The 26026-nt window shown below is 44.5% G+C and overlaps 1 protein-coding gene across 2 annotated transcripts in view; it reads right to left on the bottom strand.

Moving 5' to 3' along the window:
- Positions 1–25774, bottom strand: part of GRIPAP1 (GRIP1 associated protein 1) — a 52642-nt gene extending 26868 nt beyond the window's left edge. The window contains exons 1-23 of one of the 2 annotated variants that reach the window (XM_075259143.1): positions 25613–25774; positions 23131–23197; positions 22880–22941; positions 22294–22320; positions 21563–21670; positions 21327–21471; positions 20124–20263; positions 19999–20047; positions 17756–17826; positions 17177–17212; positions 13570–13601; positions 12724–12771; positions 12551–12650; positions 11355–11432; positions 11126–11218; positions 9507–9641; positions 8742–8837; positions 8447–8659; positions 8137–8250; positions 7413–7490; positions 6842–6937; positions 6676–6732; positions 5983–6082 (exon numbers count right to left, since the gene is read on the bottom strand). In XM_075259143.1, the coding sequence (XP_075115244.1) occupies positions 5983–6082; positions 6676–6732; positions 6842–6937; positions 7413–7490; positions 8137–8250; positions 8447–8659; positions 8742–8837; positions 9507–9641; positions 11126–11218; positions 11355–11432; positions 12551–12650; positions 12724–12771; positions 13570–13601; positions 17177–17212; positions 17756–17826; positions 19999–20047; positions 20124–20263; positions 21327–21471; positions 21563–21670; positions 22294–22320; positions 22880–22941; positions 23131–23197; positions 25613–25654 (1987 nt within the window). In that variant the 5' untranslated portion in view covers positions 25655–25774. The remainder of the gene's footprint in view (positions 1–5982; positions 6083–6675; positions 6733–6841; positions 6938–7412; positions 7491–8136; positions 8251–8446; positions 8660–8741; positions 8838–9506; positions 9642–11125; positions 11219–11354; positions 11433–12550; positions 12651–12723; positions 12772–13569; positions 13602–17176; positions 17213–17755; positions 17827–19998; positions 20048–20123; positions 20264–21326; positions 21472–21562; positions 21671–22293; positions 22321–22879; positions 22942–23130; positions 23198–25612) is intronic. The other variant, XM_075259145.1, reaches the window with a different exon arrangement.
- Positions 25775–26026: the final 252 nt, after the last annotated feature.

The following is a 26026-nucleotide window of genomic DNA, read 5'->3' as shown; positions in this document are numbered from 1 at the left end:
ATAATCCAGCAGTACCCCATAATAACACAATGTGTACTATGTATAATCCCACAGTACCCCAAAATAACTGCACGTGTGCTATATATAATCCCGCAGTACCCCAGAGTAACACAGCATATACTATGTATAATCTCGCAGTACTCCATAATAACACAGCATGTACAATGTATAATCTCGCAATATTCCATAATAACACAGCATGCACGATGTACAATTCCACAGTATCCCATAATAACACAGCGTGAACTATGTACAATCCCACAGTATCACATAATAACACAGTGTGTACTATTCATAACCACCTCAATGCCCTAGAACACCAGGTATAAATACATTAATCTCTTTGGTACCCTAGACCACTAGGAATACTGATATTAACCCTACTTTACCCCAGGCTGCCAGGTATAACGATTCAATTGTCATATATCTGACATTAGTAAGGCCAATAAGGATATATTTCTATATCTATACATCTATGCTAATATTACATAGACATCACAGTTTGATAACCAGCACCCCCTTCTGACTTTAATCTGCTACTACTATTCCTATCTCGCACTTTGCTGGTTTACAATACCCTCTTCACTGCTATTTCCGGGTGCACTGCACTCTGCTACATATAACCTGCACTACACCCTCGCTCCCAGGCATGGACCAGAGCCTCCTCGTATTGCCCAGTGTCTGCTTCCTCCCTGCTATTCCAGCCCTGCACATTTCGGGCTCTGCGCTGTCTTCCACCTGTGTAGGAGATCACGTATCTGCCACGGTCTAATGAGCGGTCCACAGATAATGATATTCGGTATTTAGAGCGTAATTTGCCAGGAATGCAGCAAATCAATCAGCTCGGAGTTTCTAGCATACTTTAAAGGAAAATAAAATGGTTTCCGCGGCTAATGGGGCTTCAGGGGGAGGAGAGGCGAGAGCAGAGCGCACAAACAGCTACCGCCATATAGATCGCTTTCAGCTTGTAAAGATAACAGTTCCCCGCGTACGGCGTCCGCAGAGCAATTAAGCAGAGGGAGAAATACAAGGATGTGGTCAAGTAATAGAATACTGTAAACCTTATCACAACATGAAATCATTTTCTGTTATCTGATGAAAGTTGCAGTGTAAAGCATGGAGGTTTTAAAAAATTCAGGCTGCACTGCCTATGTCTGCAGTCATCTTGCTTTACTGTACTAGACATACTGATAGGTTGGTTTTATCATTATATCATGGATCCAGCACTGTTGGCCAATGTCAGGTGAAATGTTGCACTACATGGCGGCTATTTACGGCCCACCATGTCATAGAAGGTCTTCTCGAGTCAGTCAGAGCGGGAGATGCTCCTACAGAGAGGGTCTCAATTCCGGCCCTGGTTCTGGTGACAACCATCTACAATGCAAATATATCCTAATAGGTAGTACATGGAGGGGTAGATGAGATCACCCCTAGAATTCCCAGGCAGAAAGGACCTACCACCAACTCTAGTTCTTTTCATTCTTTAATAGCCACACCTCCGATTTCAACACAGTTGGAATTTTTCCTCTAGCCCACCACCATTCTTGAACAATCAGTTCTTAGTTTGGGTACCCGATACGGTATCTAGACTCCCTAAGGTCAAGTGGGTGGTTTCAGGAAAGAGCAGGCAATGGGGCAGGATTCTGAACTCTGACATGGTGGGCTTCTTGTTAGAATCACGCCCTCTTGCCTGCTCCTGTTTGACACCACCCACTTGACATTAGGGAATCTAGTTACTATATCAAACACCAAAACTAAGTGCACAGATTGCTTGAGAACAGTGAGGGCTACAGAAAAAATTCCAACTGTCCCAGTATCAGCGCCGGCTATTAAAGGATGATAAACGCTCAAATAGATGGAGGTGGTTGTCTTTAACATACAGATTGTGCTGCAGAGCCATGAAAGGGGGAGTAGACAGCAGGCACAATGCAGATCTGTAGAGCCCAAGTGACTCTGCAACCAAACAGGTGCAACGTGTGCTGATATAATATATATATATATATATATATATATATATATATATATATATATATATATATATATATAATACTGATTGGCACCAAACTTTCCCAGAAACAGATGAAGAGGTGTCTGGATAAAGAGTGTTTGGTGGGTGGTCTGTATTCAATTTGGGGTATGCTGAAGGGTTGGGGGTCATACATACTTACAGTTTTTTGTGAGTCAAATGCTACAGGTTGGGGGGGTGTCCTATATAAATGGGCGAGTCGTAAGAAAGAACGAATGCCTAGCGCACTATGCACAACTTGCAGACACAATGACATGGTGCAGGATGTGTCACATGATGGACATCACAACTTATAATGGTGTCCATCAGGATTCCATTGGGGTGTCCGTCACATTAATATAAAGAAGCATGCCGCATGCTGTGCTATCTTCCTGTCAATTCTACCGGATCTGCTGACAGAGGCTCCAAACACTTCCTTGGGCTACCTGGTTGGAACTTTTTGTTACTAGTGGCTTGAAAAAGCTAAAAACCGCTTGTTTAGAAAACGGGCACCACTTTGGGCCCTGCTAGCTGCTAAAATGAGTGTCTCACATTCTGGAGGACCTGGCATGTTCATGCATTATTACAAGAGATAAAGTGTAATTCTTTTTCCAGCCTCTGGAGGTGCTACAAGAAACTAAACACAGTACAATCATCTCCTAGCCAAAGCAGCTAAAAGTATGCCCCATTCTGGAGAACCTGGCACATTGATGCGTTATTAACAACAGATACAATGTAATTCTCCATTCTGCCTCAGGGGGAGGTGCAGGAAAACAAAACGCTTATGATTTGAGAATACAGCCGATAACTTGGGCTCTTAGAAGTGAAATTATCTTTGATCAGCTTATTTTGAGGGGATGAGTCTATGTAAAATGGACCTCCCATACAAGAGAGTCCCTTTAAGAGCCGTTACATGGTACTGTTCATCGGTACAGAAGAGTTAATCACGTCCCCCGTTTTCTCTCACAGCGGTAATGAGTAATCCTTACCTCACACTTGGTTTAATTTCCCACTGAAATGGAATTAAAATGCTGCTGTGTTTTTTTTCAGCGGTATTAATCCTCCATTTTGTCCATTTGTAAACTAATGGAAATGATGTAAATGCGGCCATTAGGATAATTGGATTTTTATGGGAGTTTATAAGGCGGCCACTTTACTGTGTTTGGCGTTTTTTTTCATGGATCTGGGCCCCGCATTCACTGAGCTGTTCTTCCACTTATTTGGGTGAAGTCTGACACTTGCAGTATTCCCAGGGCGGCTGTTCTCATCCGCGCAGTAAATGGCAGGATTACGGTGGAGATTGGCGCGGTGGAGAGTGGCCGCCATTAATCAGTGTCCTTTTATAATTGTATCTGTGCTGTTAATAAGGATTTTTCTCGTTATAGCATGCGACTGGTTATTAGCCGGACTGGATGTGGCTGCTGGGTGGGGGATGGTGATGTGGGCGCTGGGCTAATAACCAGCTCATTAGGCACCAACGGGTTCATCGCGAGACGTCACAAACATCAAGTCTCCTATTACATATAAACCCTAGCTCCACCGACTTCATGCTTAGAAGAAAACTGCTTATACAACAATTCCCAAACATATTGGGTTATGTAGCATGGTTTTAGGAATGGTACATTAAAATATGCAGTGGTATGTATGTATGTCAATTTATGCTATAAAGTTGCACTACAGACACCCCCGGTCAGACAACCCCTTTAACTGCAGACTGTGTTAATATTAAGGTCAATGAAAAATGTAAGCCCCCCCTAGTGGTGACTGCTGCCAATCAGAATTTTATCATTTATAGAAATTGTGCCAAATTTACAATTTATCTACAGAGTAGAGATGAGCGAGTACTGTTCGGATCAGCCGATCCAAACAGCACGCTCCAAAGAAATGAATGGATGCACCTGGTACTTCCGCTTTGACGGCGGCCGGCCGCTTAACCCCCCGCGTGCCGGCTACGTCCATTAATTTCTATGCGAGCGTGCTGTTCGGATCGGCTGATCCGAACAGTACTCGCTCATCTCTACTACAGAATAGGAGAAAGATGTAGACTGTTGGGGTCTGACTGCTGGGACCCTCACTTTTCATGTGAACAGAGCAGTGGTTGCACAAAGGTGCGGCCGGAGCTGCACTTGGCTTACACTCAGCAGTCCCATAGAGACGAATGGAGAGGCAGCACAGCTGCACAACCATGATGGTGATGCATGGGTACAGTCCTGTATTTAGACCCCCATAGACCTACTATGACAAGTACATATAAATATACTTATAACCACTGCTGCCCCCTTATGTGCTTATGCATGCCAATACACAGTGAGTTTACACGGCACCCTGAATGTTTATGTGGGTTATAGACAGTACGACAAGAATGTTATGGCTGCTCATTCAGGCCTCCTAATATTAACATCAAAGGGTGAGCAGGTAATACTGTCTATATCTGACTGTCTAGTAATTGATCTAATTTTTATAAGGTCATTACTGTCATAAAACCGCACCTTTAGCTGGTGCCTTAAAATCTGAACGGTCAATGAAGAATCTGACAGGTCAAAGAAATCCTGCAGAAATACACAAAACCCAGGGAAGTTTTCATATCTGGGTTAAGCTGGTCATGCACATTAGAGAAATGTCAGCTGAACCTACTGATTTTGGCGGTACCAACCATCTAAACTGTATGCGGTCCCCCCAATTCTGTGTTTGGTGTTAGGAGCGATAAGGATCAGGCTGCTGGATTTCAATATGCTCCATCCTTTCTTCTCATGGGAGATAAGCCGCTATCTGAGGAGTCTGACAGCAGCTTACACCTCTCTGCCTTTGGAGAATACATGCATGCTTAGCTGTGAGTATATGTGTATGGGGAGGTCATGGGAGACAGATATTGTCTCAAAGAGAGTTTTCTAGACAGCAAAACTAACACATATCATAAATGTTGTCTTTACTAGACGATAAGCAGCACCACATGTTTCAGGCAGCCACTTATTTGCCTCTCTATTGTAATAAACATGCACTGATTCAAGGCATTACAGGGTGGTCAGGAAAGATTGTTTCTTCACTTGACAACCCTAGGTGTATGACTTCCAAAATTTCACATTATTCAACAAGTACTGACTAGGCACATAGAGGATATAGGGCTCGGCACTAACCTGCCTCTCAATGCGGTCACTGCATAGAAGCTTTACCAGCTCCCATATAATTCAATGACAATGGTATCAATCTACAGGCAATGAGCTCCCCCTAGTGGTGACCAGAGTTATAGCATGTAAATTCTGGAAGGAGGAAATTTGGAGTCCAACGGCCCTCATCTACTAAGGCTGTGTATTAGTTAGTCACAAGATGCACCAAATTCACCAGAGTGGCACACGCTATATTACAGATATGGCACATCTTGCTAGTGTTAGACACTTTTCTATTTTTAGGGGTTGTTCCAGTCCTTTATTTATTGTTCCTTTCCTCAGCCTAGATCAGGGGTAAGGAACCTTCGGCTCTCCAGCTGTTGCAAAACTACAACTCCCAGCATGCATACCTGCTCTGCTGTTCTTGGAACTCCCATGGAAGTGAATGGAGCATGTTGGGAGTTGTAATTTCACAGCAGCTGGAGAGCCGAAGGTTCCCTTACCCTGACCTAGGTCATAATTAAAAAATCATTGAGGGTCCGACACAAGTGAACCCTGATGATGTTTGCAGGGGCTATGACCTGCTCATTTACCGTCTGTCTCATAAGAGCCGTGCAATACAATTACAGTCTAATCTCCTAGAAATAAAATGGTCGAGGGTTTAACTACATTGTACGGCTGTTACGAGACAGCATTGTAAATAGTGAATAGTGCAACTTCAAACAGCCGATCAGGGGGAGTCCTGGACGTTGGACCCCCACTAACCTCTTACTGGATAGGTCATCAATAAAATAGAACAGGACATTTACTTTAAGAACAGTTCTTAGTTGTGCTATGACACCTGGACGACCCAGGGGTCATCCACCCACTCACCTGTCCGGGTTTTACTATTGGTGAGAATCTCTTGTAGACGTTCCTGCAGTTTATCCGCCCTCTTCCGCTCCAGGTGCAGCTGTCTTTTAAGATCTTTTAGCTGTGAGGAAAAGCAAATATATATAACATATACTATAAACTATGAGATAAGAAATACACTTTAATAAATGAGGTGAAATATACAATATAAGGGATATAATAATACATTTTATTTATATAGCGTCAACATATTCCACAGCACTGTACAATTTGTAGGGCTCAAGTACAGACAAAAAAGATACATTACAAATGAGGGCCCAGTCAGGCCCCTTTCCATTAACAATATGTATAGTGTTTGGGGAACAAGGTTTTCCCCAGCCTCTGTGGTATGGGGCCCCGGCCATTTCCAGCTGGCCGCAAGCTCCGTACCCCATCAGGCCCGGTCACACTCCCTGTGACCACAATCGTTACGCCCCTGTAGTCAAGTATAGCGCTCCTATAGAAAATGAACGGAGTGGCAGGGTGCATGCTCAGCCTGCTGCTCCATTAGGATGGGGTAACCAGACCCTATTCTCAGGATCAGTGTGGGGAGGGGGGGGTGTATGAGCAGTTGTATTCCGACCAAACATGAAATTATTCCTACCCTGTTCATAGGGAATAGCTTGGTTGGTACAAACACATTAGAACATAGTAATAAAAGGTATATATACTCACAGCAGCACTCCCCCTCTTCTCCAGGATTCTCTGTCCATCTGCTGTATCCTTAACATCCTAATAATGAAAACACATATCAATGACCAATACACAACAGACACATGACACCCTGAGTACTTGTACCAGCCCCAGCACACTGACCACTATCTGCCATCTCTGTCCTCACCTGTTTAAGTCGCTCTATTGTTTCATTAAGACTTTCCTTGTCTTTCTCAGAAGACTTTATTTGATCTGTCAATGTCTCCAGTTCCTGTTCCTTTACCTGTGGGGGGGAAGAAATTCAGCTACAAGGCTTCAATGGGCACCAGACAATCGCCATGTAGTAATATGGCTGCATTACTTTTCTTTACACAACAATCTTCCATTTATACTTCAGAGAAGATTTTCCTGTATCAAAGATTATTTCTGGATTAAACGGACTAAAAGTTGCTTTACTTGGCAACAAAATTGTACTATGGCACATAAAAGGTGAGGTCAACAAGTCATAAACTGCCCTACAGCAGTATATAAGGGGTTTAGAGTAGATTATGGTGATGAAAATGCCCGTTAAGTTTTAGTGCTGATCATACACATTAGAAAAACATCTGCCAAACCTGCCAATTTCAGTGGGACTGGCTGTCCACCTAATGTGTATGGCGGTGTTCTGACAGATGTAGGAAAAAAGGGATAGGCATGTTCTGATGGGAGATAAGCCACCTCGAGGTTCCTGGCAGTGGCTTACTCTCCTGCCCTCTTACCTGTAGATCAGCAGAATGCTCCTTTCTTAGTTTGGCCAAATCCTCTTCATGCTGCAACTGATTCCTCTCAATCGTCTCCTAAAAAGACATAGGGGCAAATAGATCAAAGATCCCTAATCTGACTGGAGACGGGTCCAACAGCCGACTGTCCCCATCATCTGGCATTGGAGGAAACAAGGATCAAACATGTTGGTCTGAATTTAGACTGTACAAATTTTCTACTCTGAACCTCAGTTTTCTGCGGTCTGGGTCACATGATTGGAACCAGAGCCCGGTTCCCGAGTAGTTTCACCAAATCCCTCCCTCCAATGTACACATTTACCTGTACTATAGCGGTTGGCTGAATACCTCATTATAATAGTAAAGTCAGCCCCCATAATACAGGTGTGGATGTAACAAACGGAGCAACTTGGTCATGGTGAGGTTGCTTTCAATCACATGATCCAGAGTCAGAAACCTGAAGCTCAGTGCAGAAAGAACCCAGGAGGAAGTAAGTTTTTATACATTCCTAGGATAACCTCTTTAAGTCAGCTGAACCCATGGGTATCTAATGTATCTAATCTGTATTTTTGGAGACACATTTGTAAATGAAATCATGAGCTTTGTGGATAGTAGCGGCTTTCCTCACTCTTCTCACTGAAAATATATACATGTTCAGCTGAGCCAAGCAGATATTGATACAAGGAGGCTAAAAGTATATGAACACCTTAACCCAGTCACTTACTTCTGCGTCTTTTAGTCGCCGCTCAAACCAGCCTTTGGTTCCTTCCAGTGACTGAATCTGTAGGCGAAGTTCTTCTGTTGTTTGCTGCAATCCTTCCAATTCTCGACTTCGAGCCTGAAAAGACATTGCATTTAGTAACTACGTACAGTCATGTACACATTGGGAGTCTTCTTCACAGATTCCAGACAGAAAGCTAATCATTGGGATCACAAAGTTATTGCCAGGGGTCCAGAAATGCTGAATTACCCAGAGCCCATGACAATGGGCTACGTCCTCCTGTCACATATGTGTTGCCGTCAGCTAGCTGTACCTTCTCATCACGCAGCTGGCCCCTCAGGTCTTCCTCGCCCCGATTCTTCTCTTCATGAAGCTCCCTCAGCTCCTTCTCGTACTTGGCTCTTATACTCAGCACCTCCTTCTCATGCTGGAGCTTAATGTTTCCCACCTCTTCTTTGTGCCGTGCTTTCTCCTGCTGCATTTCGATGGCCATCTCGTCCAGCATGCCTTTCCGCTTGTCAGCACTCTGTAAGACACAGAAACATATGTCACCTACCAGATGTGAAGAGGGTGAAAACAAAAAAAGTAGACACAAGAAGGCCAAATACCTTCCGAGCTTCTTCGAGATCCTGCTGTAACTGCTGAATCTCCTGCTTCTGTTCCTGCAGCTGCTCCAGCAGTCGCCCATTGGCACGGCTAGACTCCTGAGCAAAAGACAGAGAGGGTGAAATGGCAGTAACTAACCACATAAAGGATTTAACCCCAAAGGGGCGCAGTGGTTTGCAAAAGGATGGGTATTCAGGCTAAAATAAAAAGTAATGAAGTTCTACTGTGCTTCCTGTAACAACTCCTCACAGTTCTCAGGAGCTCTTCTTGCTGTCACATAATAGAAACTCATGGTACCCTGACAATCTTCGACTGATGACCTATCCTAAAAGATAGGCCAGCTATTGATCTGCCTGGAAAGCCCCTTTAAGTCAAAGGCCCAGAGCTTTAGGCTGCACTACTGAGAGATTCTGATGACATTGCATCCTTTTCTGATTTCTATCAGGAGCAGTTTCTGAGTTGGACTAAAGGGGTTTCTGGTCCCAAACTTGTTTTTGATATGACCTATAAACAGATCAGCTAATGCAGCAAGCTAAGGGTGTTGGAAGCCGCTAAGCAACAGGCAACGTGTGATGCATAGTGGCCAGAATCGGGGCCCTTTCATTTTAATAATAGGGTATCTCCACATGCTCTGACGGTTGCATGCACCGAACTCCCTGCAAAGCGCAGTGGCCAACGGCAGCATGATTTTCAAAGTAATATTTCAGATTTGACATTTGGTACCTTGACGGATCCTGCCTCTAGGAGCCCCTGTTCTAGTCTCCCACCTGCAGTTGAGTCTTAAGGTCTTCTCTCTGGGCCAGCAGCGCCTCCTTTTCATTCTGTAGCTGTTGTAGGTCTGACGTCAGAGCCGCACTTTGGTCTCGTAGTAAACTAAGCTCCTGAGTTCTGGACGTCTGGATCTATATGAGAAAATAAAGGTTTGTAATGGATTACAATGACAAGTTCAATATATAACCTGTGCAAAAGCAACACAGGCTACGCGTCATGCAGAGCAATGAGAGGGTCACCCATGCAAATTATCTGCTAATCTGGTGGGAATCAGATGTAAATTGTGGGGGAGGGGATGAACAATTCAATAAGAATGAATTAATACACAAGCAGGCGGATGGATTATATACTGTGTTGTATATGGCTTCTTCTTACCTCATAAATGCAGCAGCCCAAGTAACCTTAATAGTTACAATTCACCCCACCCCCTGTATGTGCAGATGTGACAGGGGAAGTAATTTAGCCCAATCCCAAAGAGCATCACAGCATCTTTATTGGATTTGACAGCAATGATTTTCTATGTAAAAACCCCTGTAATATCAGTTGTGATACCCAAGGGTGTATGACAGCACAACAAAGCAAGCCGTGCTTCATTATATGACCAAGCTGCCATTGCGAAGTCATTGCTTTAAAGGGGTACTCCCCTTACATACACATTCCCTATCTAGAGGATGGGAAATACATGTCTGATCACAGGGGTCCAACCACCGGGACCCTAAGCAATAAGAGAATCAGAGGTCTGCAAGTGCCCCATATGAATGCAGTGGTGATGTGCACAGCAACAGCATCACAGCTCCATTCACATGGGGTGTTCAGGGGAACTTGAGGCCCAAATCTGGTGGAACATTGGGGATAACACTGCTGGAAATAGGGGATAAAAGTCAAAAGTGTGAGAACCCCTTTAAAGGGATTATCCAGGGAGTTTATTTTAACTTCTTCCTCTGGGAATATTTTCAACCTAGACCTGGGTGTTCTCGACTGGTTTTGACTGAGTTCACTTTATCAGAACCAGGACCCTAACTACCACTGCTCTCCTGTTTTCTCAGGATTTTACCTGTACTATGAAGGCTGTTTTGGGTGTCACATGAAAAGGTTTGCCTTGCTCCCCTTGTGTAATTGGAGCAGAGGTTGCGTATGGGCACAGCAGTATCTCTACTGGACTGCTGGTCCTCATATTGCTACTCTGTTCATCTCTATGAGACTGTGACACACATGCTGCCACTCCATTCATGTCTATAGGACTGCTGGAATGAATGCTGTCTCCCCACTGATCGCTAAGAGACTGCTGGCTGTCTCTGGCAGTCCCATAGAAGTGAATGGAGCAGTTGTGCATACAGAAGTAGCACTTCAGGGACACAAGGGTCCTCAGTTTTCATGTTCATGGGCGTTCCCGCAAACCCTCACAGATTAGACACTTATCCCTTATACTGTGGCTTGGGAAGATGTATAATTTGTGGTACAACTCCTTTAATGTTTAGCCATACACTTATTGGCATCCCTTAGAATTTGGCTACATGCAAATATAATCAAATGTGTGCCAGATAATTGACAGGATTCGGGTTATTTGTGGCGTACAAGACTGATATGATTTGGATGACGTTGGTGGATGTTATACCTGCTCCAAGGCCGCTAGGTTGGTACGCAGGGCATCATTCTCTGATAAAATGTTGTCAACCTGCTCCTGGCTCTCCGCACTTTGCCACGCTACCTATACCCAGGAAGGCAGCAGCACAGAAAAGCAGAGGCAAGGAGAAGACAGAAAAGCAGGAAAGAAGAGAGTTCAGTGATAGAAACAGAAGTGGTGACGCAGCATTAGCGGGCCTGGTGGCCAGTGCCCTATGTACCTGCTCCTGTAGTCCTTGAAGGGCTTTGTCATGGTCTTGTTTCAAGCTCTGGATCTGCTCCTTCAGGTCAGTGCCGGTCTATAAAAAGATGGCATCACATAAGGAAGTGCTAGAAAAGGTGCTGCCTGTTGGGAAACTACAGCTCATGCGCACGTTGAGAGTTGTCGTTTCCTATCAGTAGGGAAGCCACAGATTGAAGCTCACTGATAAAATGTAATAGTTGTTATAGGGTGCTCATGTATTACTAGCAGAAAAGATAAAAATGGGACACCCATTGTTCAGGTCTACACCTCCCCTATTTTGCATCAGACGAGGATGGCACTTCTTTGTCCCCTCCTTCCAGGAGATATGGAAAAAAAGGGTTTATCTGAATTTCTATACTAATGACTTATCCTTAGGATAGATCACCAGTATGTGATCAGTGGGGATACTTGGGACCCCCACAGATCAGCTGGTTAAAGAGGCGAGTGTTCACTTGATTACTGGAGAGCAAATGCACATATTGTAGAGGCTGATCTTGGTACTGCAGCTCAGGCTCATTTACTTGAATGGGACTGAGAGGTTTTTGCTGTGCCACGTGGATTGCCAAATTATAGTTGTAATTATAGATGCCAAATCCAGGAAGTTATAATAAACTGTAGGCAATTTCATCCATCCCTATGAAAAAAAGATGTCATGTGATCCTAAAGATTGCTAGGATCGTGTGACATAATGTCTAGGTCCTTGGGCTACATACACACAGTAGCATGTATACATGGGTCCAAAATAGAATAGACAGTACATGGATAGCATCCATAGACTCATACATTTCAATGAATGAGCCTGAACTACAGAGCGGACAGGAATAGGACCTGCCCTGATAAAACACAGTAATGTGTAAGAGCCAGTGAAAAAGAATGGGTTAATGTGATAGCTATAAAAAAAAAATGGATAGCACACCAACGAAACCTACAGTGGTGTGAACGAGGCCATAGCAGGTGAAATCGGCAATAAAAAACAAGTAATGCAATGGTAAAATTTCCCATGAAAGTCTTTTATGACCTTATGGGAGTAGTAAGAGAATAGATAGAAAAAACAGTTTGGTTTGGAACTGGTTAAATTCCTGGAGTCAACCTGCAATGGCTGAGGACAGAGGTCTGGGATATATGGCGCAGTTTCCACTATACTCCTCCAGTAAGAGCAGTCCTTGGTTCTACCTGCTGAGCAGCATTAAGGTCTTGCTGTAACTTCTGGTTCCTTGCGGTCAGGGCTTTCAGCTCTTCCTCTTTCCTTTGCTGGATTTCCTCTATTTTCGTCCTTGTTTGGAGACAGTAACGTTACGACACAGTTCAGATCAGATCCCCACCACCACCTGTGGATACGGTCTCACCTGCTGTCATTGTACAGGGCTTCCTTGTCTGTCTGGAGGCGTAGATAACTGTGGAGAAGAAAACACAAATACATGAGCTGAACATATTAGACTACTAAAGAGGCTGACACATAAAAGCATTGATTGTGGCTGGTGTGGCCGACTACCATTAGTATATGGGGATGTGCTAACTCTTTCTGACAGCAGAAGTTACAGTAAAGAGGGGTTGAGCAGTTCAATTTCAACATGCCCAATGTTCCGCTCTGATAGGAGATAAGCCACAACAAGGGGCGCCTAGCAGTGGCGTAATCCCTTCTCTTCATGCTCCAAGCTCAGCATACATGTGTAAAGGAGAACATTGATGAATCGCTGTTGGCCAAGAAGCAAGAGCTCTCCTTGTAAGGAATCAGGAAGGTGGAGCAAGATTCTGAAGCAGGTTGTTCAAGACTTTTCTTATTTACACCCTATCCATTTGAATAGGTCATTGATCAGGAGTTCTGAGGTGCATTCGATCTGTGTAGTATACATTGTATAGAGCCAGAAGCAGTTGGTTCTATGTATAATGGCCAGATGCCGCTACCGCTGCTCGGTTCCCACGGACGTGTATGGCAGACAATGACTGATATATACCACTAGATACATTGTCGTACATAGCAGGCCATCATTGGATGTATACACCCGGGAACACTTCTAATGTATATCTCCAACAGAAACCAAAATGTAATGTGAACAGATCCCAGATTTTCAGATCTATAAAAAGTCTCGTGTTTGATTTAGTTCACAAAAAAATACCAAACTGATGCCACATACTGCAATTCCTATAGAATGGGGGTTCTCTGCTCTCCTCTGTATCCGTCGTTCACTTACCTGTCATGTTTCTTCTTTAACTTTTCAGTTACCTGTCACAGAAAAACAATAAATAAATAAAAAACAAGATCCAACGATTCAAGACTGTCAAAGTGCTGGATTATAAGAAATGCCAGCGCTGGACTATCAGGCCAGCTCCTGCTAATCCACCATAAGAAAAGGATTACACACATGGATTTAACCCTCGCCACTTGCCACTATAGCCCCAAGTAAAAAAATTCCCAGTCCTTTTACATACCTGCCACCATTTTTTTTATTTCTATGTAATGTCCCTTACTAAGGATTGTCCAGACCCAGAGGGCAGCATCATTGCCTTTGGGTGAGCGCTGCGGCCTCATCACAGAAAACCAAGCACGGCGTCGTACACGGTATAGTGGCTGTGACTGGTACTGCAGCTCAGCCCTATTGATGTGAACAGGACTGAGCTGCTGTTGCTATACCATGTGACTGATGAACGTGACATTACTAGCACAGAGAAGAGGCTGCAGCACTCGAGAGCACCTCGGCCTTTTCTAAGCAATCACATAGTGACCTACCCTAAGGAAATATCAACTAGCCTCTGCCCGTGACTTCGGCAGTGTGTTGTTAGCGTCGATGATCCGCCTATATGCAGCAAATTGCTGCTGTCGATGGTTCGCCTGCTTCGGCAGCTCTCAAGCTGTCCTACTGCTGAACTTGCTCCTCACGCCGTGCCTGTGATTGTTCAGGCCAAAAAAGAAATTATCTGCTGCACACTCTTGATTCAGTGATGAATAAACAAATACATTGATTGTGAAGTTAACAAAGGTTGATACGCCATGGAAAAAACGGTATTTAAGTATAAATGAAAAATTGATCCAATGTTAAGCAGGGACATTTCGGTCCAATGACCTTCATCATGCCAGATCATGGCAGGGTCGGAGGACCCATTTTCTGCTTGGACCTCAATCCAATATATGAGTGTGCGGTTCCACTGCTTTCTTACATGTGATTGTTCAGGCATCTCACTGGGTCGCCATACAATGAGCATGTTGTTGGTGTTGATGATCCGCCTGCTCCGGCGTTTCAGCAGCTGTCAAGCTGGCCTGCCAGTGAACTCGTTCCTCACGCCACCTGTCGGCAGCTTGCTGGGACGCCATATAATGAGCGTGTTGTTGGCGTTGATGATCCCCCTCATCTCTGCTTGAGGAGAACTCTGTTGACTTCTGGCTACCTTCATAACTCTCGTTGTGTTAGAATTTTGTGACAAATTAGAATTTTCTCTTTCCCGACATGTTTAAAATTGGCAAACTGCCAATTTGGATTAAAGGGGTTTTCCCATCAGATACTTGTACGCAATGGACACACAGTGTAATCTGTATGTTTACATAGAGAGATAACAGGCCAAGCTTTATCAGCAAACTCCAATTAGCTGATAGTCCTACTGGCAAGAGCAGGTTAATATAGTATGTAAACATAAATTAATAACGGTTGGGAAGCCAAGTCATTTATCGGGATAAAAAGTAGATTATGTGTTAATCGAGGTTACAATCTATGTATGTGCCAAATTTCATTCAAATCCGTTTAGCTGTTTTTGCGTGATCGAGTAATAAACACACAAACATCCAAACTTTCACATTTATAATATTAGTAGGATAGGATAGATACAGTCCTATGAAAAAGTTTGGGCACCCCTATTAATCTTAATCATTTTTAGTTCTAAATATTTTGGTGTTTGCAACAGCCATTTCAGTTTGATATATCTAATAACTGATGGACACAGTAATATTTCAGGATTGAAATGAGGTTTATTGTATTAACAGAAAATGTGCAATATGCATTAAACCAAAATTTGACCGGTGCAAAAGTCTGGGCACCTCAACAGAAAAGTGACATTAATATTTAGTAGATCCTCCTTTTGCAAAGATAACATCCTCTAGTTGCTTCCTGTAGCTTTTAATCAGTTCCTGGATCCTGGATGAAGGGATTTTGGACCATTCCTCTTTACAAAACAATACAAGTTCAGTTAAGTTTGATGGTCGCCGAGCATGGACAGCCCGCTCTCAAATGATCTGAAAACAAAGATTGTTCAACATAGTTGTTCAGGGGAAAGATACAAAAAGTTGTCTCAGAGATTTAACCTGTCAGTTTCCACTATGAGGAACATAGTAAGGAAATGGAAGACCACAGGGACAGTTCTTGTTAAGCCCAGAAGTGGCAGGACAAGAAAAATATCAGAAAGGCAGAGAAGAAGAATGGTGAGAAGAGTCAAGGACAATCCACAGACCACCTCCAAAGAGCTGCAGCATCATCTTGCTGCAGATGGTGTCACTGTGCATCGGTCAACAATACAGCGCACTTTGCACAAGGAGAAGCTGTATGGGAGAGTGATGAGAAAGAAGCCGTTTCTGCAAGCACGCCACAAACAGAGTCGACTGAGGTATGCAAAAGCACATTTGGTCAAGCCAGCTTCATTTTGGAAGAAGGTCCTGTGGACTGATGAAACAAAGATTGAGTTGTTTGGTCATACAAAAAGGCGTTATGCATGGCGTCCAAAAAAACAGCATTCCAAGAAAAACACTTGCTACCCACTGTAAAATTTGGTGGAGGTTCCATCATGCTTTGGGGCTCTGTGGCTAATGCCGGCACCGAGGATCTTGTTATAGTTGAGGGTCGCATGGATTCCACTCAGTATCAGCAGATTCTTGAGAATAATGTTCAAGAATCAGTGACGAAGTTGAAGTTACGCCGGGGATGGATATTTCAGCAAGACAATGATCCAAAACACCGCTCCAAATCGACTCAGGCATTCATGCAGAGGAACAATTACAATGTTCTGGAATGGCCATCCCAGTCCCCAGACCTGAATATCATTGAACATCTGTGGGATGCTTTGAAGCGGGCTGTCCATGCTCGGCGACCATCAAACTTAACTGAACTTGAATTGTTTTGTAAAGAGGAATGGTCCAAAATACCTTCATCCAGGATCCAGGAACTGATTAAAAACTCCAGGAAGCGACTAGAGGCTGTTATCTTTGCAAAAGGAGGCTCTACTAAATATTAATGTCACTTTTCTGTTGAGGTGCCCATACTTTTGCACAGGTCAAATTTTGGTTTAATGCATATTACACATTTTCTGTCAGTACAATAAACCTCATTTCAATCCTGAAATATTACTGTGTCCATCAGTTATTAGATATATCAAACTGAAATGGCTGCTGCAAACACCAAAATATTTAGAACTAAAAATGATTAAGATTAATAGGGGTGCCCAAACTTTTTCATAGGACTGTAAGTCCCAGAAAACCCTTTCGGATTAAGTTCCCATGTTGTGGAAAAGCTGTTTTTTGTTGGAGATTTTGCTGTGTTTTTTTGAGCTAAAGTCAAGAATGGCTACAAGAGGAATGGGAAATATCTAAGCTCTTATACTTCTACCTTCTACTCAATTCACTCCTAGCTTTGGCTCAAAAAAACAAAGCAAAATGTGCAAGCAAAAAAACCTGTATTTCTGCAACGTGGGACCACAGCCCTAAAGAGGTTCTCTAGGACCCCTTCTGCTCAGGCCAGTAAAAATCTTGCAAATGGTGAGGAATTGAAACATGGTATATTAGAAAGCAGCAGAATTTTTCTTGACCTTCGTTTTCCATACCTTTATGTTTTCCTCTTGAAGTCTGAAGATCTCCCCCTGTGTAGAAGCAAAAGGACCATCAGACAACATAGAAATTTGAGCAAACATCAGATAGACGTTTTGGTGGTGCCCAAAGTTACCTATAAGATGGCTGGAATCTGAAACATCTTACACCTGCACTCCTAGTGGCTAAAATCTAGATTCACTTCACTCTAAGTCATTCAGGCAGCTGCGGCTCCTCAATAGGCTCTAATGCTAGAGGTGACCACAAGTTGTCTCTGCACTCTTCTGAAGACCACTGTGGTCACAAAACAGACCACCAAAATATAGGCATCTGAATATTACACACCCCAATCAACACATTTTAAGACTGTGGATTATATACTTGTCCCTAGTTCTGTGCCATGGAGTGTCTATTATATTTCTATATGCAGGACAGAAGGGATTACACACAGGTGTCATTTACAAGGGAGCCGCTGAGTAACAATGGGAGGAGATGATCTCTCAATTGCTTTTTGATCAAAGCCTCTCGGAGGAGCAGAACTCCAATTAAACAGACAGGATTAAGACCAGAATCACAGCGCCCCCTGTGCCTCTGACCTGTAGTGCATCTATCTTGTCTCTCAGCAGTTTGTTTTCCTCCGTCTGTGTCGCCAGTTTCAGCGTAACACCTAAAAATACAGGGTGAAAAAAGGATAGTAAAAATAATATTTCACATCTCGCCTGAAACTCAGTCTGTACCCCATGCTTCACACTGCAGCTCTGCTCCACTAAGGCACAGCTAAATTTAGTACCGTATACACTCGAGTATAAGCTGACCCGAATATAAGCCGAGGCCCCTAATTTTACCACAAAAAACTGGGAAAACTTATTGACTCGAGCATAAGCCTGGGGGGTGGGGGTGGGGAATGCAGCAGCTACTGGAAAATTTCAAAAATTAAAATGGTCGGAGTTTTTGGGTGCAGTAGATGCTGGTGCTGGGGAAGGGGAGGGGGTGTTTTGGTTGTCTGTCTGCCCCTTCCCTGAGCTTGAGGACTGAGTTTTTTTCCCCCCACTTGGAATTCAGTCTTGCTGACTATAGGGTATCTGCAGTGCTCCTATTAACCCCTTCCCGACAGAACAGGAGCACTGCAGATCCCCTATATTCAGTAGACACAGGGATACCTAATGTGTATGTGTTTCACAGTCATTTTCTACTTTTATATGTATTCTAGAGAAAGGAGGGATTTAGAACCTTTATTTACTTTATTTTTTTTTTTATTATTATTTTTTTTAAAGCTTCTTTTTTTTACTATTTTATGGGATATTCTATACATTACTATTGCGGCTGGTCATAGACCCCCCTCCCCCCAAAAAAAACTTTTTTTTTTTTGCTTGACTCGAGTATAAGCCGAGGGGGGCTTTTTCAGCACAAAAACTGTACTGAAAAAAATCAGCTTATACTCAAGTATATACGGTAACTTCTTCACTATATTGACTGTTTAAGTTTGAAGAAGTCTAGAATCCACATCCAAGCAGGAGGCTTAGAGGACTCACCTAAGGTTCAGGCTGCTATTCTGAAGCTTCCCTGTACTTTGCACTGAAGCTCTGCTTGATAACACTGATGTGTGTACAGAGAGCTGTGACCTCAGGATTTCATTGCTGAAATGACAATTCCCAGGTCTCCAGCTATTTGAGGTGGTCAGGAATTTAAAACACAGCACGGACAAATTCAGCCATGTCCATAATTCTCAGCCTTGTATCCGGAACTCAGAGCTATATATGAGAATAATCCTTTATGGTGGACATTAGACACATTAAAGGAGATTTCCAGGTTAAATAACTGATGACCTAACCATAGATGCCAGATTGATAAATTTCATCATGCATGATCCTTTGTAAACAAGTGCAATTCACCCTACACTAATATATAACAGTGAAGCGAGCCGTATACTGCACTATACCTTATATATAACAGTAAAATGAGCCCTATACCTGATATATAAAAGTGTAGTGAGCTGTACCATATATATATATATATATATATATATATATATATATATACACACACACACACACACACACACATTGTAAGCCGATGGCTGGTCAGGTAATGGAGGGGGTGTACATCTCACCCAGACTACTAAGGTGGGTGAGATGAGAAAACTCCAGAAAGAACGTTTCTCAGCAGATAATTCTGTCCTCTGAGTGTTATTTCAAAGTTCCAGTTACTGGGCTGGATTTTTAGGAATGGCAGGTAGGTTGGTAGTGGGACCTGTCATTCCACCCCCCTCCAGTCCTCATTTTGGGGATGTTCCGGCAGCGACTCAGCTGCAGAGAGTCCGCTCGTCAAGGAGGCTTAAGAAGTTGCTCCAGCAGCAGACTGGGGGCAGAGTTTGGTTGGAGAGCCAAAGAAAGAGGTCATATTTTTGGAGCTGTGTCCTGAGTGATTCAACTGGCTTTTGATTTCTGTTATTCTAGGTGAGGTAACCTATTCTATGTTTAGTTAGAGCCTAGCCGGGCAGGTATTTATTTTTGTATTGTTTCCTTTTGTTGCTGCACTATATTTTTGAGTGAAAATAAAACTCTACCTTTGTTTTGGACTAAAAAATCTGGATTTCTGTGTCTATGCCACCCCACCTAGCAACCGCAGACCCTGACAATATATATATGTAGTAGCTGTAGAGCTGTATACTACACTATACCAAATATATAACAGTGTAGTGAGCCGTACACTGCCCTATACCAGATACATAACAGTATAGTGAGCTGTATATTGCACTATACCAGATATATAACACTGTAGTCAGCTGTATACTGCAGGGCTGACTCATCCTGGAGCGTGGTTAGTAGCGCCCACTCACCCTGCAGATTGTCATCTCTTGGCTCCCAGCTCCTGGACTGCTCGCCATCCTGTAAGAGATGACAAGTCCATCAGGGCAATGTGTATATATACAGACATTATTACTGATCTCAGCTACCAGCTCACCTGCTGTACGTGGGCCTGTCCATCTGTCTGTGCATCCTGGGCCTCGCCCTCGTGGCCGCTATGTGAGGTGCGGAGACCATTGGCCTGTGTTTCTTGGCTCCTCAGTGACGCTATTTCCTTCTCGTGTCGTTCTTGAAGAGCTGAAACCGACAGATTGACAATCCCACATCAATACAAACCAAGGGTCAGCAACATTCAGCGGTCTAGCTGCTGAGAAACTACAACTCCCAGCATATTCCATTCACTTTTAGGGGAAGTTCCAAGAACAGCTGAACAAAGGTGTATGCTGGGAGTTGTAGTTTTACAAAAGCTGGAGTGATGAAGATTGCTGAGCCCAGATATAGTATATTCTACATGAACCCACCAAAAGTAGATAAATGGACACTGCCCTCTAAAACTGTTTCTGGAAAAGCTCAGAGACATCCAAAACAGCTGCCATGACAGCTCCTACAAGGCTGGTCATCCAGCTTCCACATACATGTGAATGACCAATCTGCACAGCTAAGCATTGTTATGGGGGCAGGGGTTGTATTGAAGGGGTTTTCCAGATTTATCAGTCAAATGACTTAGCAATAGAATAGATCATGAATTGAATATCAGCAGGGGTCCAACACCCATTACCTCCACTATTCAGCTGTTTGAAAAGACAAAAATTTGACCTCTGAACAGAAAGCCAAGCACAGCTTCGTAAATTGTATAGTGGCTGTGCTTTGTATCACAACTCAGCCTGCTTACGTTGGGTTCACACCAGCATCTGGTCTCCGCTCTGAGGTTTCCGTCTTCTGTCTGCAGAAGACGGAAACCTGTCATGCCAAGTCCGGCCGTGAGCGCCGGTGAGCGTTTTATGCTCTCCGCGGCGAAACCAGGTTTTTTAAACCGGACACAGAGTACTGCATGTCCGACTCTGTGTCCGGTTTAAAAAAAACGGGACTGAGCTGCGAATGGGACATGTGACCAATAAACATGACATCAGTGACCTGTGAAGCAGAGCCTCTACCACTTTGAACATCTGCTCTGTGGTGGTTAGACCTTCTGACTGATATTCAACTGATGAGGTCATCAATTGATAAAGCTTGGAGAACCTCTTTAATATATAACTAGCAGATTTGGTATTCAGGAGTTTGGGAAAGCTGGGTGATAAAGCTTTTTAGAAGCAGGAGAATTGCACAACCTGGACCCAAATATACAAAATATCTCCCTTACATCCAATAGTCCGCTGTAGTGCAGTGTTCTCGGCCTGAAGTCTCCTCAGCTCGCCCTCTGCAGCCCCGGGGACGCCCTCTTGAGAAGGACTACCTTCCTTCAGCTGACGGTTCTCAGTTTCCAGTTGCTCAATTTGGGAGCACAGCTGTTTAGAAAGACATCGGTGAGTGACTTCACAGGGGTGAGCAATGCATCCCACCCCGGCCCCCCAACCCTTCTAGCTGACGTCTGTGTACCTTGGACAGCTCCTGCATCAATGTGCTGTTCTGCAGCCTGAAGTCGTCCTCCTGACTGTGGAGTTTTCCTTGGAGCATTTCATTCTCACCCAACAACGCCTCCACCTCCTGTAGACACAGCAAGTAAACAACTCACACTTGGCCATCGGTTACTGCCAAATTGCCAACTACAAATCCCCGCCACCTGCCAATTTACCCCCTAGTGAGAAATATCTTGTGTGTGTGCCCGGTTAACCCCCGGAGTTTCTCATGAAATTTTTCTCATTTTCTATTTCTATTTAAACTCATTAACTAAGGAATGTCCAGACACAGCAAGGGAGCGTCATTACTTAGGGTAGGGAGTAGGCAGGTCAGTGGCTGCACCACTATAGCGGTATATCATCTACAGACAGGAAGTGGCCTGGCCATGCACATTATATTAAAGGGGATCAATATATGATTAGTGAGGTCTGACATCTGGGACCTTACAGATCAGCCGTACAAAATACAGAGGTTGCGCTTTGTATTGCCCCTCAATGACATTCACTTGAATGGGACTGAGCTACTGCTGTACCATTTGACAGTCCCACTGAAATATAATAGCCATATGTCATCTATAGGGAACAGGAAGTGACAATGAAGAATGGCATAGGATCCCGGGGATCTGCGGCTGTCACATGGATTGTTGCAACTAACCACACGATGATGAGAATTACTGAGTGGAATGGAATAGCTCTGAGCCTTCATCTCACCTGGGCTTTTTTGCTTTTGCTGAGGGCCTGTGTAGAGAAAAACAGCAACATATGTGAACTGCAGCAAACCACAATGATACAAAACAATGCCAAGACGACACATATCACAACATGTCAGTCTAAGAAGGGCAGGAAGAGTCACAGAGCCTCACAAGGGCCTCACAAAGATAGGGAATAACGTTCATATTCCTGGGGTCTGACCACTAGATCTCCAGGCCATCAGACAAACGGAGGACTAAAAGTTTCCCTCTATGCTCCATGTGAATGAAGGGCTGGTGTGTTATGTGACCAGCGCTGGACTCACTTCTACAGTGATCTCTACCACCCCCAATAGCAGCAAATGGAGGGTTGTTGTTAAAGTGCACCAGTGTTTCACTCACATAGGGCATATAGGAGAAGATTCACCACCACCACCACCACCACCACCGTTCTCCTGCTTGGGTCCCAGAGGTCGAACCTCCAGCATTCTCTTGGGGCATACATTTGTTTTGTGAATGTTTGCAAGGCTCATCCCCATTTTGACAGTCCCACTCAGTTTCACCGGAGCGTTCCTTTATTTGGGAGCAGCACCCACATTTACACTGACCTTCTGAGCCTTCTGAAACTCCTTCTCCAGGGACACATTTCTCTGGCGCAGAGATGTAAGCTCTGGAAAGAAGAAAATGACATATTATATGAGTGACTTATCCTCACAAGAGGAGAAGGCTTAAGAGACAACCACAGGCAGCGCACCCTAGCAACCATCCAGTCAGGCTGCTGTTAATAATCATGTTTTTTACCAAGACGATAACTAGAGTGCCCCTTTAAGAGAGATGAAAGTGCAGTAACGACACTCACCCTGGTTGTTTTTGCGCAGGTTGTCAGACAGCTGGTAGTTCTGGGTCCGGAGCTCCAGGAGCTGAGCCTGTCACCATACAGAGGGTTAATAGGAGTACAGTACAGATATGTGATACAGTCAGCCGTTTCCATGCTCAACAGGCTGACAACAGAGAACAATAGATTGCATTCAAAGGCACATCATATGGAAATCATACAGATTTTGGCTTGCGGCCCCTTTAAACACAGAACACACTGACCTCACACACAAAGCCGTGTCTGCTCCAGTCACACGCAAACCTGGTGACCCCGCTAGGCGACGGATGCAGAACTAATCGTAGCAACATGTGATGGAGCAACACTGCAGCATGCTGGGAGATCATAGCTTAATAGGAATGTACCAGGGTAGTGGTTGTAGTTCTACATCTGTCCCAAATCTACAATACCAGACTGCTGGCAGTTGGTGATCTGATGGATAGGATTTAATAGGTGTCACCCAGCTATCCCATACACTTGGTGAACACATAAACATAGGTTTGTGGTCCAATAATGCTATTCAGAACCATTCACCCAGAAAGCTGGGTGCCAATCATGTATTAAAGCTTGGCATTTGTTCATAAACATAAATTTTGATTTTGATTACCTCCATCCCCACAACTCAGCACTGACATGTGATGTGTCTATGAGCAGTAGTGCCAGTTTATATGGACAGCGCTGTGACAGGTTTACATTAAGGGTACCAAATGTGACTCTACAGTACAGGATCAGGCAGAAGGGGGAGGTGATACTGAACTCAGATCACATACAATATACATCAACAAGGATACAATGCCAGGTATACTTGGAGAGCATCATCAAAAGATGACAGGGTATATATGACAGGCACCATGAGAAGATGGCAGTGTATACATAGTGAGCACCATGAGACGATGACATGGTATCACTGATTGGTATATGACATCACAGATACAGCACAGGGATCCCCAGGTATATATCAACCAATGAACCAGTGTATTCTGCTCATTATGTCCTGACTAGCCTGACATCATGGTCATACCTGGCAGACATGGCTACCATTCTGGGCACACCTGGAGCATATACCTGACATCACGGACACAGAGGGCAGACATGGATGTCATCTTGTGCATACATCTTACATCATGGGCATCTCTATTGATATTAAGGGGACAACTGTTGAGCATGTCTGTTACCACAAACACGTGTGATAGACATGTCTGCCATTAATGGTACTCCTGGCAAGCACAGGAGATATAAATAATATAAAATTATAATAAAAATAATGGGCAACACTTCCACAAATGGTAGGCATGCCTGATATTATACTAACTGGAGCACAAATGTCATCACTGCACACCTGGAAAGCATGTCTGTCATCACTAGCACACCAGGCAGACTTGTCTGTCATCACTAGCACACCAGGCAGACTTGTCTGTCATCACTAGCACACCAGGCAGACTTGTCTGTCATCACTAGCATGCTTGGGAGACATGCTGCCGTCAGTGGCACACATGGCTGTTTATGGTGATTATGACTCCCACGTGAACACTTTTAACATGACTGCCACCACTGGCACATGGCTGTGACCACTGGCACACCTGTCACATGACTGTCACCACTGGCACACCAGTCACATGACTGCCACCACTGTCACATGACTGCCACCACTGGCACCCCAGTCACATGACTGCCACCACTGGCACACCAGTCACATGACTGCCACCACTGGCACATGACTGTCACCACTGGCCCACCTGCCACATGACTGCCACACAAGTCACATAACTGCCACACCTGTCACATGACTGCCACCACTGGCACCCCAGTCACATGACTGCCACCACTGGCACACCTGTCACATGACTGCCACCACTGGCACACCAGTCACATGACTGCCACCACTGGCACACCTGTCACATGACTGCCACCACTGGCACATGACTGTCACCACTGGCCCACCTGCCACATGACTGCCACCACTGGCACACAAGTCACATAACTGCCACACCTGTCACATGACTGCCACCACTGGCACCCCAGTCACATGACTGCCACCACTGGCACACCAGTCACATGACTGCCACCACTGGCACACCTGTCACATGACTGCCACCACTGGCACATGACTGTCACCACTGGCCCACCTGCCACATGACTGCCACCACTGGCACACAAGTCACATAACTGCCACACCTGTCACATGACTGCCACCCCTAGCACATTACCTCCACCATTGACACCTGGTGCTGACAGGTGACATTACATGGACCTTGCCAAGCCTGATGACAAGGCTCCACACAGACAATGACTGGCAGCGCTTCAGCCATTGTTCTCCCTCCATTCATTTCACTGGGTAAAGAAACCGATAACAATAAAAGCTGCAGCCTTACACCAAAGCCTCCGGCCGGCCAAACATGACGTCACCGTGCTGTTTCGCATGACGTCACTCGTTGTCACCTTATAATAGGCCTCAGTGCAGCCTTACCTGCATCCGCTGGAACTCGTCCTCAGACAGAGCCTGCGCCATCTTCCTGTCACCGCTCGGCAAACACCGGCAATGCACCCCCGCTTCCCTGTTCAATGGTATCGTCCAGTCACCACCATAGAGAGAATCCAACAACAGACAGGAACTGGGCGCTACCAAGGAGGCTGCAGCGGCCGGGATAGAAAGACAGAGGAGTGAGCGCTCGCCACCTGCTGGTTGTGTTCGGAATTGCATTATGAATGAGTTGCTTGTTTTTTGGCACAAGTATAAACTAGTCTGTGACCTTGTTCCACATTTTTGAGACACAATCTGTGTAGCTGGGAATTGCCCAGCAGCAGGGGCGTAACTGTAGGGGCTGCAGAGGTTGCATGGGCTCTCCTGACCCTGGTGCACAATCAAACAGCTGGACAGAGG

This window comes from Leptodactylus fuscus, chromosome 11 (genome assembly GCF_031893055.1).
Source record: "Leptodactylus fuscus isolate aLepFus1 chromosome 11, aLepFus1.hap2, whole genome shotgun sequence".
Taxonomy (NCBI): Eukaryota; Metazoa; Chordata; class Amphibia; order Anura; family Leptodactylidae; genus Leptodactylus; species Leptodactylus fuscus.
This window is presented reverse-complemented; position numbering and strand designations above follow the sequence as displayed.